Source organism: Prunus mume, linkage group LG5 (assembly GCF_029339155.1).
Source record: "Prunus mume cultivar Tortuosa linkage group LG5, ASM2933915v1, whole genome shotgun sequence".
NCBI lineage: Eukaryota > Viridiplantae > Streptophyta > Magnoliopsida > Rosales > Rosaceae > Prunus > Prunus mume.
The window spans coordinates 13,733,145-13,752,467 of NC_142702.1; the positions used below are offsets into that span (position 1 = coordinate 13,733,145).

Here is a 19,323-nt window from a genome sequence, read left to right on the forward strand (position 1 = left end):
TCCTTTGTGCAAGCATATGGTAATCCATTTTTCTTTCTGTACAGAGTAATTAACTTAACTTCATATCACTCAGTATCAAGTACGTGAAGTGGATACTATACTCCTGTATGTTCAAGTATATACTCCAAAATAATTACAAATTTTTTTAAAATAAATAAATAATCTTCAGCGACAGCCGTTGTCCCTACTTGGAAGAAAGTCATTGGCAATATGAAAATGCAGGTCCATGGATTTGGCATATATATCTATCAAGGCACTGTCAAACGCGGCTTTGACCTCTAAGTCGTGACAATATTTACCACACAAAATGTAAATGGCAACAACTCGGAATTGACTCACAAGCAATAGAAATATGAAGCAGCTGCTTGACCAAAGCCAGCTAGCGGATTGAAGAAGTGTGTCTGAAAATTTATCTCTCCATGGCAAGCAATTGCAGATTATGTGTTCTCGTTATAGCAAGTGTATTATTGCTTGGTTTAAATGCCGAGTTAGCCATTATTCTTTATTTTTTAGGGTATATACCTACATCAATTATGGAGAGCCATCGTAAGTGCATCCCGTCTGCCTGCGGTAACATCCACAACATAACCAGCCCATTTCGACTAGCCAACGATCCAATTCAAAGCAACTGCGAGAACTGGTATTACGACCTCTTTTGTCACAACAACCTCACAGTATTGAGTGTACAAAGGGGAAACTACTCTGTGCAGGCAATCAACAACGACAACTTCACAATCCGAGTTGTAGATCCTGGCATTCGCAACCATGATTTCTCCTCCATCCCCCGTTATTCGCTTTCCATTTACAACATCACTTACCGTCATCTTCGATTAGCATCAAGTACAACACCTATAACTTTCTTTAAGTGTGCAAAAGCAGAGAACTCGTCTGTAATGAGAACATATAATTATGTCAAGCAAGGGAATATAACGGCATCAGATATGGAGGACGGGTGCAGAATAGAGTGGACGACTTTGATGAGTAAGTCGTTCTTGTACGGAAAGGACAGAAACTTTTCTTATCATGACATACACAACGCACTGGGGTATGGCTTTGAGCTTCACTACTCTCCCTGGACCAGCTACTTTCACTGGGGTATGGCTTTGGTGAATTACTTGCTATATTCCAAGTCTACAATTTCTTACTCAAACTTTCTGAACTTCTCCAAATGTCACTTGTTTAAATCTATCATCTATGACTTTTTGTTAAGCTTTATTTCTCATCTTCAATCATTTGTTTTCTTTTGTTTTACTTGAAATAAGGCGATACAGGGCTGAAAATGAGAAAGACATGTGGAGAAAATATGTCGAATAATATTTGAAAATAAAAATTGTAAAATTTTAAATAGCTTTATTACTTGTATTTTTTATGGCTAATTTAAATTCCATTCTCTCTTCTTCACCTTCCTCATATGATGTAGTCTGCTAATTAGTCTTAGTCAAGCCTTTGATTTTAGTCACTTTTTCTTGTATATACATATATCTGTGCTTCGAAATTTCAAACTTATGTCAAGCCTTTGATTTTAGTCACTTTTTCTTGTATCTCTTGCAGGTATTGAGACTTCGCTGACAGTCGGTAAGAGTTTGCATATTCCTTTAGTGCAGAATTGTATTTCCTATCAGTCAGTATAAAAAACAAATGGAAGCGAAGAGGAAGGTTATGACGCACATATATTATATCCAATAAAGCATGTCATTTGTGATTCTTTTTGTGATGTTGCTTTGCAGGAGCATCTTTCCTAATAAGATCTATATTTGGGGTTCCATTTCTGGCTGCTCTTCTAATCTACAAACGGCGAAGAATGCATTTGTCAATGTATAGCAACATAGAAGATTTCCTGCAAAGTGATAACAACCTCAGTCCTATAAGGTACTCTTACTCGGATATTAAAAAGATGACCAGTAGATTTAATGAGAAGTTGGGTGAAGGAGGTTACGGCTCTGTATTTAAAGGAAAGTTACGAAGTGGTCGATTTGTAGCAGTTAAGATGTTGGAGAAGCCTAAAGCTAATGGACAAGATTTCATAAGTGAGGTAGCTACTATTGGGAGGATTCACCATTTTAATATGGTTCAACTTGTTGGTTATTGTGTTGAGGGATCAAAGCGTGCCCTAATTTATAACTTCATGCCTAATGGGTCTCTTGATAAATACATTTATTGCAAAGAAGGAAGCAACCCCTTAAGTTGCATGAAAATGTATGAGATTTCTCTTGGAGTGGCTCAAGGGATCGAATATCTACATCGAGGTTGTGACATGCAAATTCTACATTTTGACATCAAGCCTCACAATATTCTTCTGGATGAGAATTTCATCCCAAAGATTTCTGACTTCGGGCTTGCAAAGCTATATCCGGTGGGTAATACCATCGTCTCTTTGACGGCAGCAAGAGGAACAATGGGATACATGGCTCCTGAGTTGTTTTACAAAAATATTGGAGGTGTCTCATACAAAGCTGATGTCTATAGTTTTGGAATGTTGTTGATGGAAATGGCGAGTAGAAGGAAAAATTTGAACGCAACCATAGAGCATTCAAGCCAAATTTATTTTCCTCTTTGGGTCTCAAACCAATTTTGCATGGGCAAAGAGTTTGAGATGGATGATGCTACAGGAGGAAAAGAAAATGATAAAAAAGATGATTATAGCTGCTTTATGGTGTATACAATTGAAGCCAAGCGATCGTCCTTCGATGAACAAAGTTATAGAGATGCTTGAGGGAGAGGTTGAGTACTTGCAACTCCCTCCCAGGCTTCTTTTATGTCCACAACAAGAGATGCCCAGAGACAATCTTCACGGTAATTCGAATCCAATGTGTTCTAACACAGAGCTAACATGTAGTACTCTGTCAGATACGAGTAGGACTCAACTAGAGTTTCAACTTTAATTTCAGTTTTATTATTATTTAAGCTAATAGGGGAAATATATGGGTTTAAGCTAATTTCAGTTTTATTATCATTTTGAACAAATACTTATGTGGTTTTGCTCCTCTGCCACCACAAGCATCTCCCTCGTTGTCATAATCACTACCAACGCCACTGAGTCATATCTCATATATTTATTTATTTTTGGAAAATGCTAAGTAGGTCAGTTTTAGTAAAAACTAGCAAAAGTGCCCGCGCGATGCTGCGGGTTTTAAAATTGCGTGAAATGTGTATAAAGCGATGAAAATAGGCAGGGAACATCTCAACTACCCAATTGCCAAAATACTCAAGGGGTTTACCAACATGTTCAAATATTGTAATCATTAAACCTATCATTACAACAACAAATTAACACCAACCAATTGTCAATTGATGCCATTAGCTAATTCCTATGCTCTATTCACAAAACTTAAAACAATTAATTGAAATTTCAGCCTAGAAACTCACCCCTTACTTAACAGAACTGAAAACACCAACCAAACCGCTCCATCCAAAGCAACGAAAGACCACCTGCAAATATCAAAAGAAAACATGGTCTTAAAATAAAAAAAAAAAAAAAAAAAGGAAGAAAAAACAGAAAAATCGGAGAAGAAATTAGCTTGAGTATTTCATGCATGCACAATATTTTCATTAAACCAAAAAATTAGCTTGACCAAAATCTGTACGGAAAGAAACCACTCAAGACTACCCAAATTAATGTGTTTTGGGTAAAGAAAAACATTGTAAAGGCACAGGAAAAGGACTGTTTAAATGATCCTAGATGCATTTGAAACAAAAGAGTATATGATCAAAAAGTTACTGGCCTAAACAATCAAAAGTTACCTATGCAAAAGTCAAACTAAACAATCGAAATCCCAAAACAACTATCTCTGCATTGTCGTTGTCATCAAAGATTTGAAAATTCTATCTCATAACCCTACACCACCAAAAACACAGAATCAATACTAAACTCAAAGAATAAGAACTAAAATTAATAGAGAAAATTGAACCTGATTCAAAGCTTACCAATATGTCGTGATATATAAATACCTCAGCTCTTATATAGCATTAGGGATTACCCAAGAACCTGAAATCAAATTAACCAAATAAATGAAGCGAAATTTGTAAAAAATAAATCAAAAATAAAAATACCCAGAGCAAGACAGCAAGACAGAGAATGAGAGAGACACAAAGTCCAACACAAATCAGTGGCCGGTGTGGAAACTAAAGCAAAATTTGAAAGCTGAAAGACTCCCCACAAACGTAGACTAAAAACTGGGATTCGAAGAAAGGTTTGGTAATGCTTGTGGTAAAAGCTTAGTCAGAACGAAAAAGCAAAAGAAATGAATAACAAAATCACCCAAAGAGAAAGAGAGAGAATATTTTCTGTAAAAATGGCGTTCTAGAACAAAATCAGAGCGTTACCTAAGAATATCCAGAAATTAAAGTGAAACCATATGCGGATGCCAAAAAAACAAGTGCAATTTAGGTAAGTGAAAGCAAAGATGGAGAGAAAAGGAAATTTGTTAATTTTTTTTAATTTGCTAACAATATCCAGAAGACACAGAGAGAGAGAGAGAGATTAATCCCCGAAAAATAATTAAAAAATCAGAAAATCAAAATAGACGAAAACCATTTGGTGAACCAAAAACAAAACTAAAATGAGAGAGAGAGATTCATACCATTGACATCAACATCAAATCTAAATGCTCTTTTCATTGGTGCTCTGGAGAAACAGCATACATATATAATCAAAGAAATTCCATTAGGATCCAAAAATTAGAGATACTAAACAGATCAAACCTAAATGCTTTCAACATTGAACCAAAAAGAGGAAGCATGGTCTAATGTATGAGAAATCCGAATATCACAACAAAACATAGATTCAAAGAACAACAACATTGAGCAAGCATATTGATGAGTACTTCATTGACTCTTAAGCTACATATTTTTGGGGAAAATCACAGCTAATTAGTAACAACAACATTGAGATTCAGAGTGATTAACTGGCATTTAGAAACCCTAATCCACTACTAAAATTAGCTAAACACAAAACAACAACAGACCACGAAATCAACAGAGGGATAATAGTCTGTACGTTACCTAAATGCTTTCTTTATGAAACTGTTGAAATATGAAACTGTAAATCTCCTTCTACTCACTACAATGGGGTTGGCTTAACCAACAAAGTAGAAAAAGGAATGCTACCCAGAGATGAAAAATATGTTTAATTATTAGGGGAAAAAATGGATAAAGGGAAAAGTTAAAACAAATGAAATAGATTCTTAAAAAAGGGAAATGCCAGGCCAACAAAAATTGAACTTAAAATGCATGTTCTAAGTAGTTAGCAGGAAGACCCAAAAACAACCAAACTAATGTGAACTTTCGACTTTAGCAAGTAAGATGGAGAAAATTGAAGAATTAAGAGCCGCAACAACTGCACATCTCATATAAAAAAATCAGAAAAATCAGAATAGATGAAAACCATTTGGTGAACCGAAAACAAAACCAAAATGAGAGAGAGATTCATACCATTGACATCAGACTGGGGGTTCCTGTATTGATTTCTCCAGTTCTTTTTCTTTCGATCTTCCTCCCTGTAACAACAAACCAAAGTCAATTTCTGATTTACTTCTCAATTTTCAACATGACAAATGAATAAACCAACCTAGAAAACCAAAAGAACCTTTAAACCAACATTTTTTCTCCATAGGCAAGCTTACCCCTCTTATCAATTTTTACTTGCTTGGCTTCGATTTTTACTTCTCAATAGGAAATTTTCAAGAAGGATGAGATGAGAATGATGAGACGATGAAAACGATGAAGACCAAAGAGTGTCCAAGGGGAAGTTGCAATTTTCAAGAAGGACGAGATTAGAACGCAAGAAAAGATGAGAACAATGAAACGATGAAACGATGAGAACAATGAAGACAAAAAGAGAGTCGAAGGGGAAGGGACAAAAAGGGAGATTGTCCACATCTCAATTCATTATAAGGTATAAAAATAAACCATAACTAATCCTAAAATTAAGGATTTAAAGTAACAAATTTAGAATAAAGATTTTTTAAAAAAGTTAAAACTTAAAATGGAACCAAGTGAAAGAAGAGAAAACTACCAAAGGCTATGGTGGAGCATAAAGCATTTAAGTTTTTGAGAGGAATGTGCAGAGAAATAAGGTGTAAAAGAAGGGTGTGGATATGATGATAGGTTTTCATAATATTCGAGAGGATGCCGCGTCAACTATGGTGGAGCATAAAGCATTTAAGTTTTTGAGAGGAATGTGCAGAGAAATAAGGTGTAAAAGAAGGTGTGGATATGATGATAGGTTTTCATAATATTCGAGAGGATGCCGCTGACGCGGCATCCTTCACATCTGCCACCAAAGGCAAACATCAAATACAAATTACGATTCAACTGATTGAAACAAAATTAGAAAAAAGCGAAATAAATGTGATAAAAGAGTGACGCTTTGGGGTCAAAGGTGGAGACCATTGGCAACAAATTGGATTTCACCAGGAGAAGAGTTGAGAAGGAACCACTTCTCCACCGCAAAAAAACATTGACTAAATTAGACACTGACAAATAATCAAAATGGGTACAAATTTATTAATTAGAAAAAAATAAAGTATAAACGGCAAAGAGAACAAACCTCATTAATGGAAAGCACTTGACCATTGCCCTTCTTGACCTTCTTCAGCTTCCTCATGAAATACCTATTCCAAACAAATCAATCAACAATATTAAGTTTAACCCAGATATAAGAAAAATATCACAACCACAGAATTAACAATTTTCAAATGACACAATATCCAAAAACCAATTTTCCACAGTTGATATGCATGACCTCTTCAACAGATGAATAGAAAACTGACCTGTTGCCTAGCAACAATGAGAAGAGCTATCAAGCAGTCCAAAAAGCAGTTACACAGCACCTATAGAAAAACGCAAAAACCGAAAAATGAAATAAAGCAACAATCAAAAGAGCGAAAAATAAAAACACACAGATTCTGTTTGTGGTAATGGTCTAAAAGCACATGATTTACGATAAACAATGATTTTCAAAAGGAAATGAAGAAAAAAAGGAGCTACTATATAGATAACAACAGGAACACATTTACAATCCAATATTCTGAAGTAAAATAAAGAGAAATAATGCAAAGCAAACAAATGACTGAATTCTGACATAATGGGGCATATATATAAGCTGCGAGCTAGCACATGCTACTCCATCCTTTATAAGACTTCTTGTCTGGCAGTAAGACACTGTCCCAAACAGACAAAACACAGAAACAACCCAAAAAGGCCAAAAGAAAGAAAAAGAAAAGAAGGGTCATCAACAATTACTCATTTATCAATAGAGATTGCAAAAAATAAAACTTGTTCTCTATTTTTTCTAAGCAAATCAGTTGAAAATAAAATATCAGAAGCAAGATTGGTCTCTAGGCATTTCAATTATCATCACATCTTATACTTCGGATTCAAGCATGGTATAAACAGTAACTGAGAACAAAAACAAAATTTTTATTGATACTTAACCGATGAGACATTCCTAGCATACATTAAACCTAGCTATTTTGACACACCAATAAACTTCAAAATCAAATATGAAATGCAAAACCGAAACAATACATGGGAATTTCAACATAGAAACACACCTCTTAATTAACAGAACAAAAAACAACCACCAAACAGCTCTATCTAAAGCAGCAGAACACCACCTACAAAACATCAAAAGCAAACATTAAAGGTTCTTGTCCTCTAGTATGAGTTGAAATTAAAATCCCACAAATACAAATTTAAAAGTGTGCATTAAACTATGTTAAAGGTTGGAGAAAGAGAATCAAATCCACTTCTACATTTAATTTTTAATTTTTCAATCTATACTCCATACACACAGAACTTAATAATTAGAAATTAGAGTACAGAATCAGAAGTTGGTGCTGCCCATGGGTCCAGCTGTACTCTTTTGGGTTAGAGAGAGAGAAAAGACTGTAAATAAGTCTTTTACAGAGAGAGAGAGAGAGAGAGAGAGAGAGAGAGAGAAGATGTACCCTTAGGTTTTGTTTATCAACCTCATGTATTAAAAATCAATTCCTTGCTTGGAGAACAAAAGTTTTAAATTTAAAATAAAATATGACAAAAAGACTCCAAACAATCCAAATCTAGAGTAAACTCATCAACCAGTTCAATCAAAGGCAACAATCAAAGGTTGAGATAGCTAGAATACCTCAGTTGCAATGAATCAAAACGAAAAACATAGAAAATAAACTCTGCAAGCAACAAAATCCCAGAGTGCCCTTTTGAATTTGGATTTCTGGACAGAGAGAGAGAGAGAGAGAGAGAGTGGGAAAACAGCAAGATAAAACAAACCATACACTTTTCCGCTTCTCTCCTTTTAAGACTCAAATTGAACTGTGTTGCTTTATCTGTTTTTGCTGCATCAGAGATTCTCTCCACCTCTTTCAAGTCAAAGTGAGAGAATAAATTATTATTATTATTATTATTTTTAAAGCTGGTATGAAATGAGAGATGGAAGGAAAGGAGGAACTACAGCTCATGGCATATATTCCGCCAACATAACCCCACTTATGTTTCCAGATATGGAGTGAGAACACAGGACAGGCCAACTACTCCAAACGCCACAAATTGGATCAAAGCTTTTAAGGCTCCTAACCAACATTTATGTTGCCTTCTTTTCTCTCTCATCCACAATACAAAAATGGGCCTGCTGCAGAATATGCAAAATCAGAATATGAATTTGGTTTTGTCCACTGATGCAAAGCCCGGGCTAAAATTGACTGCAGAACTTCATCAAAGATTTGTTGAAGCAGTCAATCAGCTTGGTGGGGCAGACAGTTGAGTATATAAGCTTGATTGATATTCTTCTTCAAATCCCTTTTTAGTTTCTTTCTATTTCTATACAAAGTTCTAATGTCTTTGTTTCACATATGGGCAGAGGTCACACTAAAGAGTTTGATGAGGGTGACGGGAATTCATGTACTCACTCTGTACCACCTAAAGAGCCACTCACGGGCATTTTTCTCCCTTTTCTTGGTTAATCACATCCAGTCTTTTTTCAGACTATTATGGAAAAGCATAACTGTAAAACTGTTTTGTTTTCTTGTGCAGAAATACAGGCTAGGGAAAAGCCACCAGTCAGAAAACTGCACTGACATTAAGAAAGAAGGTGACTCCAATGCTTCATTAGATTATAAAAACTATAAAGGATCATCATCTTTACTCTTTTTTCTTCTTCTTAATCTTCTTGAAATCTTAATATTTGAAATGTTTCTCTGATAATGTCCTACACTAAATGCAGGTCTTAAATTATGTCTTACATGCCGTTCATAGTTACACAGAATATCTTTATCTTGGTTCATCAAATCTATCTCTCCCCCAAATTTGTCTAATTTATCTCTCTACTGGGGGCAATTCTTTTGAGCATAAATCGAACACAACCCAAAACAATTATAAAAAAGAAAAAGAAAAACAATCACTATATCAATCAACAAAAACGATTAAAAAGGAAGATCAAAAGAGAAACCAAATAATAAATATAACCAACAATTGAAATATTCATCAATTTTAATCTTCTTTTTTTTAAAACAAAACCTGCCTAAGCAATCAAAAGTCACCTTAAACAATCAAAAACACAAAAGAACTATATTTTCGAGGATATGGATCTTACCTGAAATGTTTTGTTGAGGTTGCAAAATCACCTTTTTCCTCATACTCAAACCCTTCAACAACCAAAAAACAATGAAAGGAAATTTTCACTGTAAACATAAGCACATGTATGAAAGAACAAAGGTACCAAATTTTCAATCCAACATAATTATAGAACAAAGATACAAACTTTTTCCTTTATGTCCTTGAGTTTCCACAGAAACCCAAGTGATTTCAATAAAAAGTACCTCCACCAACTGAGCCGCGCCATGGGGATGTCTTTGGGACCCCAAACGATGCCGTCGCAGATGGGTTCTTCACGGCCACACCCATAGCCACCAATTGAGGCCCCAACACAGCTGAAACTGAGATCTTCGGTTCTCACAGTGAGAAAAAGACGATGGAATTGGGTTTTCTGAGCGAACGAAACGTTCGCAGCTGATGAGAGAAAGGAAGAGAGAAGAGACAGAGAGAGAGAGAGGGCTGCGATGAAGGGAAGAGGTTCGAAGAAAAGAGAACAGGGCTGGAGGGCATAACGGCCAATTCACTGTTCAAAAGTCAGCTCAAGGAAGCAGACCATCTCCTAAATGAGGGCAAAACCGTCACTTCACTATTGCTGAGCTACAGTCTAGGAACAGTGAATTCCTGAACTCAGTTTTAGTATATATATAATATAATTTACATGTAACGGGTATAATACTATTTTGTAATCTCAACCAATAACACAACGATACATGTGAAAAAGTTATTATACATGCTATTGCATTATTAGTTGGGAATAACAAAAAGTGTTATCGCATTATATGAGAGTTGTCCCCCACTTCAATTCTCTGAGCATGGAATTGGCCTTTGCACCAATGATCACATGGAAGAAAGTCATTAACAAAATGATCACCAAATGCTCGATACCAATAAGTAGTGACAATAAAGCACCACGCAAAATGCAAAGGCAGCAATACAAATGCTTGCAGTTGCTTCATCAGAGCGAGTGAATTGCAGGAGTGTCTTAAAATCTCTTGTAATAGCAATTTGCTTGTTTCTCAATTAATCTACGAATCTACTACAGTTATGCACAACAACGGCAATGGAAAGTGCATCTCGTCTTCCTGCGGTGGCATCCACAATATCTCTTTAATTTATCCTTTTCGGCTAACCAATGGTCCACATAAAAGAAACGGAGCAAACCAGCCATGGTATAACAACGTCTCTTGCGTGAACAACCTCACTGTATTGCGCTTGTATTCGGGGAAGTACTACGTGCAAACAATCCATTATGAAAACTTCACCATCCGAGTTGTAGATCCTGGCATTCGCATCAATAATTTCTCCTCCGTCCCCGCTATTTGTTGTCCCATTACAACTTCACTTCGTTTTTCGAATTGTATTCTCCCTCCCCTTTAAGTACTACGCCTATAACTTTCTTCAAGTGTGCAAAGGTAGTGAACTCATCATCTATGTATAAGGACACTACTATTATTCCGTGCACTAATTGTATTTGATGTTGGTTCTCTGAATCTTCAAGCATGTGCTCTGTAGTGATTCCTTCAAGCAACAAATGAGTGAGATATTTTCACAGCAATAAGCATGTGCTCTGTTAGCAACGACAGATTAATCTTTGTCCATCTTTTACAATAAAAGATACAAAATCATTTACAAAGAACTTGGAGGAGGCTATAAAAAAAGGGCTTGTAGAATAGAGGCTGGACATTTTATTGTTTTAAATTCACAGGTTGCTCAGTATAATTTTTTATTGAACTTGGAGTTGGAAAAAAAAAACATTGATTTGATATAGGTGTCCACTTCCAGAGAACTATGAACATAGAAAGACAGGGAAGAAAGAAGAAAACAGAGCCCAAAAAAAAAAAAAGAGTTTAGCTAAGTTGAACTAGTAAGCCCATTGATCCGCTCATTTTTTTAAGGGTTTAGGTGGTAGCAGGCCACCAAATATTCAAAGCTTTTCCTACATGATTTGAGGCACCGCTTCCCGAGTGCTTCTATAGTGAGTGAAAAGTTATAAGGGGTTTTTTTGAGGGGTATGTAAGAGCCGTTGGATTTCATCCAACGGTGAGTTTTTAAAAGAGGGTGCATGTAGAACCGGGTTGAAATCGACCCGTTTGGAAACCCAACTTCAGCTGAAGATTTTTCCTTCTCTGTGAAAAACTCAAGAACACAATCCTCTCTTTTTTAATGTAATGCAAATCCACAATTAGAAAGATCCAAAGCTCCCAAACTCTATAATCGCTCCATTGTCATCAGCTCCTTGGGAGGCCTGCGATCTATGGTATCCTCGGTATGACGATTAATGGCTTTTACCTAGCTATTGCCCTGTTTTGATTCTATGATTCAAGTGAAAACCCCTTCTCTTTTTCGTTCAGCAGAAGAGATTCCAGATGAAAGCAAAGTAGCATATCTCTTTTCGTGCTGCTGCAGTTGTTCCTCGATTTTGGTAGAGATGGAGTCTCCACTACGAAAGAATCATCTCTAATGTCCACCACATTCTTCCAAGCTGACTGACTTGGAGCTCGATTGACTTTGAGAGGTAAGTTCACTCTTGCTGGATTGATTTTGTTGGGTTTGATTTGTTTTTTGTGAGGGTGAGAAATTTGTCATTTGTGGCATCAATAATGCGTCATTTGCTCTGCTATCAATAATGCGTCATTTCCTTATGAATATTCAATATACTTAGTTGATTATTTTTTTTTTGAGGGGTTGGAAAATTATGAAATGTAGGTAAAAGATCCTAAACTTAAGCTTAACGGCATTAGGAGTAAGCATTTGGAGAGGATATTGGGTGAAGTTCTGTAATTGCTGGTTTGAATTACATTTGAGTTCTTAGTTGAACATGTTGGTTCTAATGTTATTTTTTCCAGATTATTTCACAAGAGATAGACGTAACTATTATTAAATTTTGCTTGTGTTTTGTGTAAGAATCCAACGAGCTAGGCTATCGTGTATTGTGTCAATTTGGGCAATGTTTTGTGTAAGTGGAATGCATTGATAAGTTGTGATGCAGTAATGATTGATTAATGAATTAACATTTGCTATGCAGTAATATAGAAGTAGATCAATAATATACGTGGATAAAATGTCAGGGGCTCGAGTGATGACTCTGTAAACTAATGGGAGGGTTTACATTCTGAAGTAAGAACTGAGAAACACCAGCGGTTGGGATGAAGTTCGACTCGCTTGACCTCGTTTATAATTTCTATAATATATATGCATTCTTGGCTGGCTTTGGTAATCGACTTCATTCCAGCTTTTGGGGGAAAAATAAGAAAGAGATTCTGAGAAAAGAATTTGTATGTTGCAAACAAGGTGCATACCGGAATGATGAAACTCGAGAGAGAAAAAGACAGCGGGGAATAAGTAGATGCAATTGCAAAGCTAAGATTGTGGTTGTGAAGACACATGGGAGCAAGAAGTATACCATCTCTCTTTTTGCAGAGGGACAAAATCATAAGATGACACCCTCAGGAAGAATGCATTTACTGAGATCACACCGTCGTATTTCAGATTCTACAAAAGTACTCACAAAACAGTTGGGTTCGGTTAATATTCCCATTAATCAGAAGGTAAGTATTTTCGAAGTGCAATCCGGAGGAATGGATAAAATCAGTTTTATCAAAAGGATATCTACAATCTTGAATGTAGTGTGAATGGGAAGCTGAGGAACCACGATGTTGAACTAGTGACCGAGTATTTTATGGTGAACAGAAAAAAATTAGGCTTTTATTTCAAGATTGAGGAGATGGCGATAATGAGTTTAGTCGATGTTTTTGGGCAGATGCAACTTCTAGACCGGCGTCACGGGTTTTATGGAGATGTTGTTGTATTCGATACCACATTCAACACGAATAGATACGACTTGACATTTGCACCAGTGTTGGGAGTTAATAACCATGGTCAAACAATTGTCCTAGCATGCGCATTTTTGAGCAAGGAAACGACTGAGTCGTTTATTTGGATGTTTGAGGAGTTTAAGAAAGCCATGCCAGGTGGCGAACCTAAAATGATCATTACATATCAAGATGCGGCAATGAGCAGAGCAATTTCAATAGCCTTCCCAACTACATTTCATCGACTTTGCATATGACACATCACATCAAAGTTCTCTATTAAGTTACCACATTCTGCTTATAAGGAGTATTGGGGTGAATTACAGAAAGCCATATGGGATACTGACAATAAGGATGAGTTTGATGCAAAATGGAATATTGTGGTTACAAAAGCTGGTTTGACTGACCATCCATGGCTAAGTTCAATGTTTGATTTAAGGGAATCTTGGGTTCCAGCCTACGCACGACACTTTTTGCTGGAATGTCAAGCAGCCAAAGAGCGGAATGTTCTATGGTTTCTTCAAGCAATACATATCAAGGAGAAATTCGTTGATGGATTTCATAATAAGATTTGAGAGGGCACTTTCTCATCAACGTCAAAAAGAGTTAGTTGCTGATCACGTAGATGCATTTGAAGTGGCTCAATGTGTTCTACCAATGCCAATGAACAAACAAATTGCTACCTTGTACACAAGGACAATGTTTCAAAAGTTTGAGCAAGAACTAATACAAAGTACAGCATGTTTCCTAGAGCTGAAAACAGAGGATGCTTCAAAGTTGTCTTTAATGTGAGCGAAAGGAAAAATTGGGAAACAAGAGTGGCGAAGTCGTATATGTCAAAGATTCGACCGCGCATCGTGTAGCTGCAAAAGATTTGAATTTGTTGGAATTATTTGCAAGCACATCCTAGCATTGTTCATAAGGGACCAGATTGAATATATGCCCGATAAATACATTTTGAAAAGGTGGAAGAAAACTGCGAAATCTGGATTGGTGTCAGATGCAAATGGCAACGAAATTAAAGACTCTGCAGATCCTGGTCTTTTAATAAAGCGGAGTACAATGTCCCGACTTGCTTCAGATGTGGTTGAGGATGCATTAATGTGTGAAGAAGGATGTGAGCTACTGTCAGAGACTTTAAAAAGTTTGCGGGTGAAGTTGAAGTTGTTGAAGGATGGACCAAGTAATAACGAAGTTGGAGGGTCCAGCTCTCAAACACAATATATGAAAGACCCTAAGAGAGTAAGGTGCAATGGAGGGTCGAAACGAGTAATGGGAGCAAAGGAAAAGGCAATGAAGCGAGGGATTAGACACTGTCGGGAGTGTGGACACATTGGTCATGATAGAAGACAATGCCCAAGAAATTTGAACACATCGTAAGATGTTAACACTATTTATAATAAGACCTAAAATTTTAATAGGTAAAGTTCTTATGTGCTTCTGTTTGATGTTTATGCAGGACATCACCGTCGAACAATGACGAATCAACTCCAATAGATCTTAGTGACCCATTATTCGATGAATTTTACAGGATGCACGGACCAACTCGATGATTTAGGTTTCTATTATACGAAGCCCGGTTATTATGAAGACTAAAGATCAGGTGAAGTTTTCTAGATGCAGTTTTATTATTATTATTTTTTTGTTCATGTCCACCGATGAGCTCTTACTATGTCCATTGATAATTGAAATGAAAATTTGCTTTGTTTCATTCTTGCATGAAATTTGGATACATGTTAATTTTACGTCTTCTCCCTATTTAGAAATTTTCATAGACATTAGATAAAGCATCAAATTTTGATTTATGTGAAGAAGCAATGACTTTTACCTTGTAAAATGGGTAGTTTATGATGAATTATGTTTTAACAGAGATTCATTGATTATATGACAGGCTAATGCAACATTTCCTGCAGCCATTGTTTCCATTACAAGAATGATTTCCAGAGTACGCATCATTTGTAGCAGCACTCACTTTTTGGGATTTTTCTACTATTTATTGCATTTTTTCAAAGATTTTTGCACTAAAAAAGTCAAAATAATTGCCAAATGGACACCTGGCGCGATCTCAGCCCCTCACCTTTCACCCCTTGACAAGTATGCGTCAGTCAACATGGCCACATCCTTACCTTTTACCCTAAATTATTATTTTATGACTTTTTCTTAGAAAATTCATAACTAAATACACAAAAATCACAATAATGTTCCGAAAATTGCTACGAACTCATTGAGACTCCATCTCCATTGCTGAATTCCCCGATTCGTGGTTACTCATTTTCAAAAATAATTCCGAACATTAACGGGAGATGCTTGTTGAAGTAGGTTATTGAAGTTAAAGTTAACAACATATATACTTATCCAACTGACAGGCGAAGGGAAAACGTCATCGAAATGCAAAGGGAGTCAGACCGTCCAAAAGTCAATTAATAACCTATTTCCATACCCATTGTTAGGCTTTTCCCGCCATTAAATTCATTGATACAAATGTGATGGATTACTGACTAGTGACAGAATGTCCCATCAGATACTTTTTCATTTTCTCATACCACACTACCCCTAGTAAATGACGGATTCTTATCCAACTAGTTGCCTTAATGAAATATAAAGAAAATAATATATTTAAAGCAGTGTCCCCTCAATTGTAAGATTAATATTTGGTAGTGAAATAGTATATCGCTTTTCGGAGTAAAAAGTGTCACAATTCTGACGGTACAGGTGTCCAGATCGTGACCAACGCACCCACACACAGAAAAGAAGGATATAATTCGATTTGGGCAGAGATGAGAGAGAGCTGAGTGAGAAGTTTAGGATTATGACTTATAAGTGAAGGGGTATGACTGAGAAGGTGTCCGAAGAAGTTTTAGTGAGAAGATCTGAGTGAGAAGAGGTACAAGTGATAAGATTCAACATGTCTTCGTCTTCATCTCCCACTCAAACAAAGAGGTGTCAGTATTGTGGAGCTGCAATGGTGCTTCGGGTTTCAAAATCAGATAAAAATCGAGAGAAGCCATTTTGGAAGTATCTAACCTCCTATGTAAGTTCTCATTTCCAGAATATGTATGTGGGTGAAAAAAAAATCCTAGGTCTAACTCTGACAGAATTATTTTGCATATATGATGCCTGCAATTAGGGAGCCACCAGTTGCAATGGATTCGAATGGGTTGATGTAACCTCCGCTGAAGCAGATCAAAGCTGACACGTATGATGCTACAGTGCTTAATATGCTGAAGTCCATTAAGGACTTGGTATTAGTTTTATTAGTTGTATCAATTGTCATATTATTTGTTCTTTTAATGACCAATTAAGTGCACGGTTTCAAGGATTGTAAAAGTTCTCCCCAAAAACACATGTTGCACGCACCACCAATGACTTTTCAAACCCAATTTGTAATTTTTGTTCTTCAAATAGGTGGATTGGCATTGAGTTTAAATTATTGTTTGAAACAAAAGCATTTATTTGTCAGAAACCCAGTAAAAACTTTCCTAGACTTACTTTACAAAAATAAAGTCATAAGAAGACGATAAAATGATAATACATGGCCAATACGATGCAATAATAAGACAATACCTTTTTTTTTAAGATTGCATAATTATTCAGTGTATATAAATTGTTTATTGATTGTTTACTGCATGTAAATCGCATGATATTGAATGTTTATTGAAGATTTATTAACTGCATGTATTTCGCATGTTATTACTCCGATATTGAGTGTTTATTGAAGATTTATTGATTGTTTACATGTTTCGTGAAGGTTTAATGATTGTTAACTGCATGTATTTCGTATGTTATTGAATCGATATTGAAGTTTTATTGAAAGTTGATTGAGTGTTTACTGCATGTATATCGCATGTTATTGCTCCAATATTGCATGTTTATTGGGGGTAAAAGTAGGACTCAAGTTAGATTTAAGGGGGGAAACGGTTCTTATTCTTTGTTTTAGTAGGAAGAACAACTTTTAAGTAGAATTTCCTATTCAATACGACTTCCTTATGGTTGATGTAATTGGGGACTGATGTATATTGCATGTCTATTGCGTGTATATTTCATGTCTATTGCGTGTATATTGCTTGTCTGTTACCTATGTATTGTTATTTATTTCCTTCGTAAGCAATACAAATCAATACAGACGCAATAAATGTAAGATATGCATGCAATAGACAAGCAATATAGACCCAACAGACATGCAATATAGACGCACCAATATACATTACTTTTATGCTACTCAGCTGCCCAAAACCAATAAAATAAAGAAAATCAACCAATTTATTAACGATTATAAAGGAGAGAGGGATTCAAACCCGAGGGGCAGTGCGGAACTAATAGGGAGTTTTTAGAGCATTGCACCTGGGGATATTTTTTCATGTGTTTCTATAAGGAGGGCATGGTTGAATAAAATATTGGAGGCGAGGCCATAGCCGCCTATTCCCCTTACAGAATTAACTTATTAAGATGCAACCCATTGCGATTAAGTCAAGGCATGTTGAACGGCTTAAAGATTGGGATCTTATATTTGGAATGGTGGCTTGGATAAATGATGACATATCACTTTGCAATGATGTAATACACTTAAAAAGCCATCAGTCCCTATGTGAATATGCATTCTTCAAATCCCAATTCACATATGCAGTCTTCAAATCCCAATTCAATGCAGTTTGGTTGAGGTTAGGTAAATGTCGTGAAGGAGTTAAGCCAATATTACACCGATGTTTGTTTCATTACATCAAAAAAAACTTTACACTCCATATGCACATTCTATGTATGGGAATGGCATGTGTCTAACTTCAAAAACGCATCTGCCTATCCATTTTGATTGCCCACGTGCAATACATTTACAGATCCATTTACTTTTCTCCTCACCAACCCTCAGCATCTCCATTTCAGATTCTTCATTTTTCTATGATCTGCATCCAGCTCCATATACATTTCGCACAATATGAGAATAAACATAGCATAATATCACACTAATCGAAATGAAAGCATGCATCTGCTATAATATTTGCCACTATTTTGGTTCTAATTGTTATTGTCCAGTAACTTAAATTTAAATTTCTGTACACAAATACACTAAGATTGAGAAAGACGAAGAAGAATTCAGGAGCAGAGGTGGAATTCGAAAAGGACCCATGGGTCTCTATTGTGTATTTACATGACTTTGAAATTGGACATTCCCAAAACCTATTTAATCATCATGTGCCTAAACCAAGTTCAACCGATATCATGGTATGTAAGCATCTCCCCGTGCAATTTCTGCAGCCAACTTCAACCGAAAAAATGGCATGTTCTGGGAGGTGCAAGTAGCTAAGGGAATCTCAGCACTCAACAGCTCAATGTACTTCAACACGAACATACCACAATCGCCTCTGAAGCAAAACAAGAACTCGATCAATTCAACTAATGACATTCTAACGTAATTGACAAATTAAAGTAATAAAATTAAATAAAAAGTTGTGCTCACTGATTAGCCTGTTGTGGAACATCCACACGATGTATTGGCCATGGACACCACCAATCTCGGGTGCACTCGTTCGCGTAAACACCTTCTTCATAAAAGTCGAGGGTGTGCAGAAGATTTGGAATCGTAATTGACAGGGGGCCGAGTTCTTCCTTTAAGCTCTGATCTGGAATGAGTGAAACCATTGAATCATAGACTTTGATTTCACACTGAATCATATCAATCTCTAGAGCCACCCAATGCTCATATTTTGGCAACATACAAGGTACATACACCTTATACGTGTTCTGCCAATCCAATCCACACGACGAAACCTTGCCATTTACAACGTTCACTAAACTGGTTCTAATTTTCCACCCAACTTGCTCTTTTTTCCTTTTATTATCCGCAAAACAAGTATGGATGTGATTCTGTGAAATATAAAACAATCAATGGTTAAACAACTCCACAAAGCAAGTATGGATAATTTGTAAT

At 36.2% G+C, this 19,323-nt stretch overlaps 2 protein-coding genes, 2 long non-coding RNA genes and 1 pseudogene across 23 annotated transcripts; 2 read left to right on the forward strand and 3 right to left on the reverse strand.

Annotated features, from left to right (window-relative positions):
• The first annotated feature begins 315 nt into the window (after positions 1-315).
• On the forward strand, positions 316-2,936 carry LOC107881919 (rust resistance kinase Lr10-like; annotated as a pseudogene). The gene is made up of 3 exons (XR_016126756.1): positions 316-1,095; positions 1,552-1,575; positions 1,728-2,936. The product of XR_016126756.1 is annotated as a rust resistance kinase Lr10-like (transcript).
• Positions 2,937-3,166: 230 nt separating this feature from the next.
• Positions 3,167-10,067, reverse strand: LOC103331212 (uncharacterized). 19 transcript variants are annotated; one of them, XR_016126764.1, is made up of 12 exons: positions 9,813-10,067; positions 9,587-9,638; positions 7,554-7,616; positions 6,771-6,830; positions 6,548-6,611; positions 6,388-6,436; positions 5,622-6,263; positions 5,431-5,495; positions 4,581-4,624; positions 3,925-3,985; positions 3,742-3,835; positions 3,167-3,429 (listed from the first exon to the last, which is right to left on the reverse strand). It is a non-coding gene; the product is annotated as an uncharacterized LOC103331212 (long non-coding RNA). The 19 variants fall into 19 exon arrangements; XR_016126763.1 differs by having other exon boundaries at positions 5,622-6,271; XR_016126759.1 differs by having other exon boundaries at positions 6,388-6,461; positions 9,813-10,066.
• LOC148917015 (uncharacterized) lies at positions 8,284-9,580 on the reverse strand. The gene is made up of 2 exons (XR_016126778.1): positions 8,450-9,580; positions 8,284-8,357 (listed from the first exon to the last, which is right to left on the reverse strand). It is a non-coding gene; the product is annotated as an uncharacterized LOC148917015 (long non-coding RNA).
• A 4,272-nt stretch (positions 10,068-14,339) lies between the features above and the next one.
• Positions 14,340-14,953, forward strand: LOC148917016 (uncharacterized). The gene is made up of 2 exons (XM_089051822.1): positions 14,340-14,776; positions 14,860-14,953. The coding sequence occupies exons 1-2, from the start codon at positions 14,340-14,342 to the stop codon at positions 14,951-14,953; spliced, it is 531 nt and encodes a 176-aa protein (XP_088907948.1).
• A 3,514-nt stretch (positions 14,954-18,467) lies between these two features.
• On the reverse strand, positions 18,468-19,109 carry LOC148917017 (uncharacterized). Its single transcript, XM_089051823.1, has 2 exons — positions 18,853-19,109; positions 18,468-18,757 (listed from the first exon to the last, which is right to left on the reverse strand). The coding sequence occupies exons 1-2, from the start codon at positions 19,107-19,109 to the stop codon at positions 18,613-18,615; spliced, it is 402 nt and encodes a 133-aa protein (XP_088907949.1). The 3' UTR covers positions 18,468-18,612.
• Between the last annotated feature and the right edge of the window lie 214 nt (positions 19,110-19,323).

What these genes read in the sequence shown, in the direction of transcription:
- LOC148917017 (XM_089051823.1), bottom strand. Translation starts at nt 19,109, where the DNA reads ATGTTGCCAAAATATGAGCATTGGGTGGCTCTAGAGATTGATATGATT. An exon ending in GTTCCACAACAGGCTAATCA is followed by an intron (nt 18,758 to 18,852) that starts GTGAGCACAACT and finishes GTTTTGCTTCAG; the next exon opens with AGGCGATTGTGGTATGTTCG.
- LOC148917016 (XM_089051822.1), top strand. Translation starts at nt 14,340, where the DNA reads ATGCCCGATAAATACATTTTGAAAAGGTGGAAGAAAACTGCGAAATCT. An exon ending in CCAAGAAATTTGAACACATC is followed by an intron (nt 14,777 to 14,859) that starts GTAAGATGTTAA and finishes ATGTTTATGCAG; the next exon opens with GACATCACCGTCGAACAATG.